The 10,522-nt window shown below is 25.8% G+C and overlaps 1 protein-coding gene across 2 annotated transcripts; it reads right to left on the bottom strand.

Annotated features, from left to right (window-relative positions):
- Window positions 1-408: 408 nt before the first annotated feature.
- Window positions 409-10,501, bottom strand: LOC126848910 (kinetochore-associated protein 1). 2 transcript variants are annotated; one of them, XM_050590243.1, is made up of 31 exons: window positions 10,346-10,501; window positions 9,515-9,753; window positions 9,290-9,394; window positions 9,079-9,202; window positions 8,781-8,935; window positions 8,473-8,672; window positions 7,904-8,364; window positions 7,626-7,817; window positions 7,084-7,502; window positions 6,844-7,012; window positions 6,633-6,728; window positions 6,300-6,491; window positions 6,095-6,225; window positions 5,888-5,999; window positions 5,548-5,788; window positions 5,317-5,455; window positions 5,090-5,235; window positions 4,779-5,026; window positions 4,386-4,681; window positions 4,076-4,236; window positions 3,756-3,971; window positions 3,461-3,576; window positions 3,275-3,384; window positions 3,092-3,213; window positions 2,640-3,010; window positions 2,197-2,561; window positions 1,925-2,116; window positions 1,598-1,829; window positions 1,165-1,467; window positions 1,013-1,096; window positions 409-558 (listed from the first exon to the last, which is right to left on the bottom strand). In XM_050590243.1, exons 1-31 carry the CDS (start codon window positions 10,481-10,483, stop codon window positions 520-522), a joined length of 6,114 nt encoding a protein of 2,037 aa, XP_050446200.1. In that variant the 5' UTR covers window positions 10,484-10,501; the 3' UTR covers window positions 409-519. The 2 variants fall into 2 exon arrangements, with proteins under 2 accessions (XP_050446200.1, XP_050446199.1); XM_050590242.1 differs by lacking the exon at window positions 409-558 and having other exon boundaries at window positions 566-1,096.
- Between the last annotated feature and the right edge of the window lie 21 nt (window positions 10,502-10,522).

Raw genomic sequence — 10,522 nt, 5'->3', positions numbered from 1 at the left:
GGCAATCATCTGTGTTCATATTAGATTTGTTGCCGACAGAATCTGATAGGAGATTGACGGTAAGAACTGAATAGAATCTGTTGTTTTTAGCCTTTTTAATATTAATTTAAAGTGTTATTTGTAAAAATGTTTTTAATATTTGATTCGATCCCAGTAAACAGTATTAATTATATAAGTATAATAAAGCAGAATATTATAGGTAAGTGTTATTGTGGTAAGTAATAAAGTTACCTAGCAAAATGTTAGCAACATTTCACTTGTATGACAGCAGATTTAATCCAGATGCCAGATGAATGGAGAGACTCTAGCAACACGCAATTGTAGTGGAGGAGATAACGTGCGCACACAAGCAAATATTCCTGTTACAATTTTACGTAGTGGGAGGAGAGAAAATAATATAAGATAAAATAATATAAAAAAATTTAATTTTTTTAATTTGCAAATTATAATTACAATTTATTTTAACAGATTAATTTTTAAGATTATTTTTTTAATATTAACAAAATTTTCTTCTTGTTTTTATCCTTGTAACACAGATTTTTGTAGAATAGTAAGACTCTATAAATATAAGAATAAAATAATGTTTATAAAAGTGAAAAATATTTTCTAGATGTGTATTAAATTTTAATAGTATTTTAATAGTATTTTTTATTTTATATTTATTGTAGAAAGGGAGAGAGAGAAAAGAAAGAGGTAAAAGAAGAAAAGGATGTAGGAAATACTTCCTACATCTATGAAAAGAAGAAAAGAAGAAAAAGGAAAAAAAAAGAAGGAAAGAAAGAGAAGAATGGCTCGATTGCTCATGTGATTAATTCAATGCAAGATCTTCTGATTGGTTGGTGCAATGGAAAAATTCCAAGTACTGATCACTGGGAATAGCTGTCAATGAAATTTAATCAAAACGGTTCCGAGAGAGAGAAGAAGAGAGAAAGGGGAGAAAAAAGAGAGAAGAATGAGAGTATATAAAATATATGTATACATGTGATGTTGTGATAAATATATTACAACTTACATGTGCAACCGTAAGTATTCCTTTAGAAGAAAAATGATTTAACTCTTCCATGAGTTCTGTCATTTGGTACTTTTGATTAATCATCTAAAAAAAATTAATGTTTTATAATATCTATCTGAACAGATTGTATAAATCTAAAATAATAATTGTACCTCCAAAACAAATTTTTTTTCGGGTTCATCTAAAAATGGTAAGAATGCCGCGGCCAAAGATGCCTGTTTACATTCGAAACAATTTCTCACAATAGTGATGAAATTTAATTCATGTATTACAGGACATGAATATAATAGACAGATTGCCTCTATGCAACTGTCAATTTGTTGCAGATTCGGATTTTCATCGATCTCTCTAAATGGTTCGGAGATAATCAATTGCCATCCCATTTTGTAGCCATTAGAATTTATGATGACGTTATCGCTTCGTGATTGCAATAAAACTTTTTTCAATTCGTTCACCTAAATATATATATATATATATATATATATATATATATATATATATATGTTTTAATATAAAGTTTCTTTTAATATAAAGTTTCTTGAGGAATAATTTTAGGCAATACATGATGAATTATAGTCTATATACCATTCGTAACTTTGTCATGTGACTCAAAATATCATCCCAAAGTAAAATGTCATGTATCTTAAATTCGATGCAAATCTGTGCTATAATAGAGAGAGCATAAGATGAATGGCGCTGATTTTTCAACAATATTTGAACAAGCTCTTGTTTAGAACATGTTTCAAACGAATTAACGCTATAACATAATCCCAAAGATTCTAATTGACTAACATATTGTAATGATTTTATATACTTTCTGAAATATAAAAAAAATAAAATTATTTTTTCAATATAGGATAATTCATCTATATTACCATAAATAATAATATATTATAATCTCTGTTTATATACCTAAAGGTACATATGTCTTGTTTAGTTAACTCCTCTAAAGTAGTAGTATCAACAATATTCTGTAAAACTCGTAATGCTCGATATTGTATGTTATAATTGTATTCAGTCTGACCGCATTGATCGCCAAAGCCTATATTTATAAGAAATTGTGCAAACAATTCCACATCTCCATATTCAAGCATATAACATGTCCTATAAATAAATTGCAAGACTAAAATTAGTAATTTAGAGATAAATAATATAAAAAAAACACAAACATAATAAATGTGTACCTAAATAAATTGTCTTCATAATCTGTGTTCTTATCAGATTCTTTCAATGTTAGAAACATTGTCTCCGTAAAACTTTGGCATAACTCAGTATATCTAACATCGGATTGTAACCATTCTTGCAATAAGTCTAGGCGCAATTTTATTATATTCAATGAAAATAGTTTGCCAAGTTCATTGACTGCAGCATTAATATCGGGTCTGTGATTGGTTGTAATTCGATATCGTAACGGTATGCTTTCATCATTATATAATTCGTGTACCAGTTTGCATGGGTTTTCGATCAAAGCAAGATATTTATCCTTTTCTAATCCATATGTACGTAAAATATGCTCGGACGTGAATCTCAAATATTTGTATTTAATTTTCTGAAAATAAATGCAGAGAATACAGAAATTAACATCATTTTTTGAACAACATGTATAATTCATCGGAGATTATCGTACCTCCAACATTTCTTTCTTAAATTTAGTAGAATTTTGCGCCGCCAATTGAGCATATTCATAACATTCTTTCGCGGCAGCAACGCAATCGGCACCAGGAGGGGTATGATTTAAAACATAATATAATGCCGCAGTGCCGTAATAAAATCCATCTGAATCAGTAATGCGTTGTATACATTTCTTTATATCTTTGAGCAGTGTTGTATTCTTCGAGTAAAGAGACCATGTAGCTTTTTCCGATTTAGTAGAATCATTTTTCCACACACGAATCACTTCACCCTTAATAGCTAATGTACATATGAGATGCGTTTCTAATTTAAGTATGGGTGCAATATCAAGCCATTTATCGTACGTTCTTAAGTTCAATTCAGGAGCTAGAAATGAATATATATAATATAAAAAGTATATAAAATAAAATAATTATTATTTATTTATAAGTAGTTAAATAAACGTACTAATAATTTTCCAAATGTCGATTTTAAGCAAAAATGGAAGTCTCCATTGGGCTATTGGCGGTAATGTGCTATGTCCTGGATTAAGCTGTATCCATTCATCATGTTCTATTTGAGTAGGTGACCTAGCATAGATGAGCGATAAAGTCAAAATTTATTCACGCAAAAATTGTAATTTGTACTTACCCATTCCGAATGTAATTTTGCAAAAAATAGAGATAATTCCTCTTTTTCATATCTTTATCTCCTACGAGATCCATTAGTATGATAAACACTTCATAATGATAAAAAGTAATCTAAATTTAAATATAAAATTTATATCTCATAAGAAAGAAGAGCTCTATCAACATTTTATTTATTCTTTTAACTTACCTGTTCCCATAATGTAGAGATGCATTGCTTTAACATAAATTCATCTTTTAATTCGGCAACAATTTTGTTACATTTCTTTCTTAATTCATCTACTTCGTTTTTACAAATAAGTAATTCTGTAAAATATAAAATATCATATATTCGATCATAAAATGTAACAAATTTTTGTAAACAATATTATATATAATATGCATATAAAAATATTTTGACATGTAAATATAGATTATCATGTATCACATAAAAATACATATATATATTTTTATATATACCTTTTTATTCATTTTTTTTTATTTACCTTTATCTATATTCTTATTTGAAATGATTATTGTTGGATTCCATGTTTTTAACAATATTTGCAAGTAAAGTAAAAGACAATCATTGAAATTAAAACCAAAGCTACAGCAATAGTCTTTTAGTAAGGGAATTATGTTTTCCCTATTACAATCTGCATTATTATTCACAATCTGCATTAAAATTTCTCTTTTGCTTGAAGCATCATTTATTAAAACATCTGTAAATTATATATACTATATATTAGGGAAACATTAACATATATGTATATAAATAAAATTTTTGTTTAATACAAAATTTAGATTCATTGATGCATGAACATACCTTTATAAGCTATTGAATAATGTGACAATTGTTTTGCCCAGATATGTAGTAACTTGTAATCCTCAAACATCTGTATTAACGATTGATTTTGTCCCAAGCGCGAATATTCATATCCCAGAGTTGAAATCGTACAATGCCGAATATGATCAGATTGAAAAAAACTGTAATTTTTTTTTAGATTTTTATATATTATTAGTTATTATCAGATTATCATATATTTTTAATTATATATTTTATTAGTTATATCATTAATTATGACATTTTATATATTATTAGTATTAATTATCAAAAAATTATTTAATTTTCTTACAATGTGCAAGTTGTAGAAAGCCAGGAGCACGCCTCCAATTCAGATAACATAAAGAGACAAGATAGTCCTAACTGAAGATCAAACGATCGTTCAATACATAGCTTTTTTAGTAAATTCATCAATAATTGCGATAATAGAGATTTCATTTCCATTAATATAGTTTCGTTTTTTACTGATATGCTACAGTACATAAAAAAAAATGTCTTGAAAATTTGCAATAAAGAGTAATCGTTATGTTGATGTTGCATCTTTTTTACATTTTCCAAAAAGTTATTTAATAATTGATCCATTTGCTCCTATATGCATAAATAAATAATAATTAGATATATTACTAACTATTTTTATAAATAGCATAACACACATATCCATGCACACATATATAAAAATACATACATTGTAATTTGTAATTTCATTATTATCAACTTGATTCGAACAATATAAGTAATCATGAAGAGACATTGTATCATTGAATAGAAACAATAATCTTTCATCTAAAGATATTGCCTGAGATTTATATATTGTATATAATTTCCAACCAGAATGTGGCCCAATTTCTTGTTTTATATTAGAACAATATTGAATAAAAAGACTTGGACATACACTGATACAAGTATATAATATTACTGCAGATTCTAAGTCACCTGAAATATTAGTTTGCGATTATTTATTGCTATTTCAATTATCAATATAGATTTGATACATACTGTCTTGACAAATATTTAATATTGAAGCACTTAAGTTTTTGATAACTTTTACAGTATCTGTATTTACAGCAGCATGTTGTAATGCTAATAAGCATATTTTATATATATATTTAAATTTATCCAATACATTTAAATCATCATCATGACTGTAAAACAAAGTGCATATAAAAATAAATATATATCACACTTCTATATACATATATATTGTATATAAAATCCATCCTTACCCAACAAATTGTAGCAATACATTTACATTTTTTGTCCGTTCTAATAAAGATAAAGTTGCATACAATTTTTCTAATCCTAACAATTCAGCAACTTTAACAACTTTTCTGTGTATTATCGATAAATCATTCTCCTCTGTACCTATTAAATTAATATACCAAAATAAATTGAAAATTTTCCAATATGTATATAAAATTTAGTTATTGAGAAATTAAATTTTCAAAAAGTTTTACTTGAAAGCAATTTTGTGATATAGTTCTGTAGTATAATTGTCTTCTGCATATGATAATCCTTCAATAAAATATCAATTTTATAATTTTCCTTTAATATATACAATGATTTTAAATCCTTTATCATTTTGATGATATTGTTATAACGAAAAGGACAAATATTTGATTGTGCTAATAAATCATGTATTTTGAATTCTAAACAACCCAATATTTTCATGTGACAAGTCAAAGATGTTGCCACATTCTAAAAAAAAAAAAACAAATATTAAATATAATTAATTATAATAAAGAAATCTCTTCTATTTCTTCATTGATTTAGTATTATATCATCAAAGTTCGTTACCTGAAAAGAAGAAACTGCAACAATGTAATTAATAATCCCTTCATAGCAATATAAAACATCAGTGATATTATTTTCTAAGAAATATACTGCATCCATTATTTTCTGCAAATTTCTAAACCAATGTTTAATAATAGATCAAATAAGTTATCTTATTTGTGTGCAAGATTATTTTCTGTTTAAACTACATAGATAAACATGATACAATACCCTATATTTAATTGAAAACTTATGTATCGACAAAATGCATCTTGTCTTAATTGCTGATCTTTTTTAGTTAGTATATCTATATCATTAATAACAGAGTCACGATTTTCTTTTATTATCCGTGATATTAATTTCTAAAAATAAATAATTTGTTAATATGTAATACATAAAGATCTCAGAAACATAATGCTATGTTATTCATACTAACATTATTTACGCCAATTGTTGCATATCCATACTTTTTTAAGACGAGTTTTATCGGAACATATTCACATTCAATTTTAATTTCAAAAGATAACTCATGATCAAAGTTACTGCTTGTTTCTGATAAACTGATCATAGTTGAGCTCCAGGGTACTGGTGCTCTTCTTAAAACTGCCAAAGTTTGCTTCAATCGATCCTATACAATTAAAATATGAAATAAAATAAAATTTTAGCTTATAATATATAAAAAATATATGATGTGAGAACAGTATATATATATATATATATATATATATATATATATATATATATACATATATATATATATAATATTTACTTCTATATTATGTATAAAGTCTATTATGATAGTAACTCTTTTCTCCCATGCAGCTTCTTCATTGAACCACCAACTATTTGCATTCTTTATGGTTTTCTAAAAATATTAGATATTTTATATTACTTAACAAAAAAATTATTAAAAAATATATTTAATTATATTTATCTAAAAATTTAAATAAAATGTCACGTAACAAGAAAATTATACCAACCTGTATATATGTACAGAGAACAGCATCGTTTTGTAAATTATTATTAAGTACATATTGTTTAAGAAATGTATTTACAAAATCTGAGATTTGGTCAAGTTGTATTTTATCTAATAACATATGCATTGCTTCTATAGGTAAGTCAATGTATATATCAAGAGGTACTCTCAATCTGTAGCATAATTTTAGGAATATTTAATATTAATTTTTATATGAATTGTTTAAAATTATAATACTACTGACCTGTAAACATTCTTCAATTGTTGAATATCGGATAAAGCTTGAAGCAAACACGTAAACTGCTTCAATAGAGAATTCTGATATCTGTATTCTTGGTGAAAATATATAGATTGTTGACCATCTTCAAATTTAAGCAACTTTATAAACTTCTTAGCAAAGTCTGTACCGATTTCTGGCCATGTACAATAAGATACTTCAAGATGTTTTAATTTCTTTAAACCCCAAGATATAATTTCATCTATTGCATCGGGTAGTAAAGATAATAACGTAGGTATAAAATGAGTAAGCCATGGCCATAAACATGATGGAGATATATCTTCAGGTAAGGTCGCAAAAATATTTTGTACAGTTTTCCTAGATACATGTTTCATTATATCAGGAAAATGTCTCGTCCAAATTAAAGTAGCAGATTTTAAATGACCCTATAAAACCATTAAATATATAACAAAAAAATATACTTTTTTGTTTAGATTGCATTATATATATATATATATATATATATATATATATATATATATATATATATATATATAATTATACAGTACCATGCATAAATAAGTAGTACATTCCTCTAATAAATTTGCTTGCAAAAATCGTATCCATTCTTTCATATCTGTACCATAATTTAATAATGTATTTTCTCCAGTATATTGGATCATCTGGAAAGTCTCAAGTCTATATAAACTATCGTTTATCAAAGACAAATTGGTATTTAATGAATCATTCATATTTTCATTCTATAAATAATAAATCAAATATTAGTTTATTTATCCCGTTTATATATTATATTGATTACTATTTATATACTATTAATATAAAATACCTTCATATTTTGCACTATCCTTTGTCGAGCATATAAATATATTTGTCTCATTTGTATATAGTCAGAAATAAGAAGTTTGCTACAACATTCAGTCACATATTGCACATTTTGTATTTTATCTAGAATATTTATTAGTGCCTCTATGCTAATTAAATCAGGAGTAGATTTTGCCCAGAAACCAAATTGTTCTATAAATGATGCTGCTTTAGAACAATAAATAGATTCTAAGGAAAGACCTGATTTTTCTGCAAAAACTTCAGCTGCATCAAATTGCTTTTTTCTTAATAATCTCGCTAAACGCATTTCAGGAATACTTTCCAATATCGTTTTCACTCTAAATTCATTAATAACTTCATTATCAGTAGAAATACCTTCTATATAAAATATATTATTAGAAGCATATAAAACTTCCAATAAATAAATAGTAGTAGGAACAGTAATTTCCAATCTCTGTTCAAAATCTAAAAATATATATATATATATATATATATATATATATATATATATATATTAATATATTATATGTAATATAAAAGATAAATTATTCTGTATAAATTAATATAATTTACCTGGATAAGAAATAAGACGTAATACATACATAGCGGGATTCTGTTTAGATTGTGTTAAAAATAAAATTTCGCAATGATTGACATTATTGTGTTGTATTACTGTAAAGTCAAACACTGGGCCATCATATATTTTCAACCCAAGTAATGTGTCTGGACATACAATACTTAATGTATAATCTGTACGCAGACAAAGCATTTTACTAAAACAAAATAACTTTTACATAACATGCAATCTTAATGAAGAGAATAAATAACTTAAAAATATAAAATCTTTTATTTTATCTTGGTATAGTTTAAAAATTACTTACTTGCTGTTATATAATAATTGTATCTTTTTATATCCAAATGAAAATACATTATAAAAGTTATTGTACTGTTCGTTAGGCCAGATAAATATCGAATTTATTCCAACCATAGTTATTGATAATTTGTCTGACAATTCATTTATCGTAGCATTAAGAAACTACAATAAATTCATAATAAAGTAATATAGAAAACAGAAAAAACAAAAAATTTACATATATACAAATTTTACTTTAAGTGTAAATCATATGTCTATAAATACCATATAAATATATAAGTAATTAAAAAGAAATTATACATTACCTTTTCAGATGTAAGTCCCTTGAATAGCTGAGAGCATTGAATATTTGTTATATGTTCTGCAATCATAGCTTTATCATCATTAGTTAATGCAATTTCTAAAGTTTTGGGATAAAACTTGGAGAAGCTAAAATTTTTTAAATAATTATACACTTTTTCTGAATTAAAATATAAAAGAATATAAATTTAATAAATAACTCTAAATATACAATACCTGTAAATAACTCCAGTATCCATAACAAGAATTATAAGGGCTTCTTCACTTTGCGCTTTCACAAATATCTGTATTACATTATCCTGATTATCATCAGGTATAGGTCTGCAATCAGAAATTATTTCATACAGACTGAAATTATATTTCTAATATATATACAATGAGTTTGTTTTTAAGTATATGATGAAATATTATTTATTAAAAAAGTTATTTAGAGATACTTACTTTGTAAAAATTTTTTTTCCATCTGATAAATGCAAACAATATAAAATTCTAGTAGCAAGTACCACAAATAAAAAGGAACCGTCTTTGGAAATGCAATAACGGACTATCATGGAAGGAAAATTAATATTGAATAATATTTTATTGCACATCTCATCTTCAAATATTGTAATAGATTTATCAATTGCTATACAAAGTTTAGAATATTGAAGAGATGCTAAAACACTTGGTTTTTGATCAACCTTAAACAAAAACATGTTGATTAACATATAATCTTTAATATAGTAAAATATTATAATATATATTTTTTAAATAATTATAATTTATATATAACGATTAATACATATACCTATATATAAATAAATTGATTAGTACAGTTTGATAATATAGTATAAGAGAATTGGTTAGTACAGTTTAAAATACGCGCCATAGTGATACAAATTAACGCATGCGCACTTTACATAAATTTAAATATTGTAGGAAAAATATATATTATAAATGAAACTGCGTTATATATTAACCAAAATGACTTGTTAAAGTTTTGCTGCAAAGTATTTTGATTTGTTCATCTTAATTTAATGAATAATTATATTGTTTCGTTGTTGTTTTTTTTGGAAAAGAGAATAATTGTGTAACTGTCAAATTGATAGAGCGCAAAAAAACCCGGTACATCTGAGAACATTAGGTGCGTTCAGAAGACACAATCGTTGAGCCATCGTCTTGTTAACACTCAACGTTGATTTGTTGGTTCTAGAAGTAAGAACCAATCACGCACGATTGCTAACGGTTGTGTTTCTTGAATGCACCCATTGAAACAATGTGACAACAGAATACCTTTTCGCGAGATTGAATCGTTGCTACGGTACACGCTTCGTATAGCGAACCATTGTTTTCCGTGATTATCCGTGCGCCGAAATTAATGGTTTCATCGTCAGCGTCGAATCCGGATAGCACTCGATTCCATAAAGCCATTTTTTTCAAGGATCACCGGGCAGAGATACCAACAAATGC

Source organism: Cataglyphis hispanica, chromosome 4 (genome assembly GCF_021464435.1).
Source record: "Cataglyphis hispanica isolate Lineage 1 chromosome 4, ULB_Chis1_1.0, whole genome shotgun sequence".
NCBI classification, from domain to species: Eukaryota; Metazoa; Arthropoda; class Insecta; order Hymenoptera; family Formicidae; genus Cataglyphis; species Cataglyphis hispanica.
Note: the sequence above shows the minus strand (reverse complement) of the source record. Positions and strands in the feature narration are given on the sequence as shown.

Bases quoted from the DNA above. Each gene is read 5' to 3' on its own strand.
- LOC126848910 (XM_050590242.1), bottom strand. From the start codon at position 10,483: ATGGCTTTATGGAATCGAGTGCTATCCGGATTCGACGCTGACGATGAA. The intron at 7,818-7,903 runs GTATTTTATATT...TATTATTTATAG, and splicing joins GGATAGTGCAAAATATGAAG to AATGAAAATATGAATGATTC. The intron at 4,682-4,778 runs GTATGTATTTTT...TTATGCATATAG, and splicing joins ATGAAATTACAAATTACAAT to GAGCAAATGGATCAATTATT.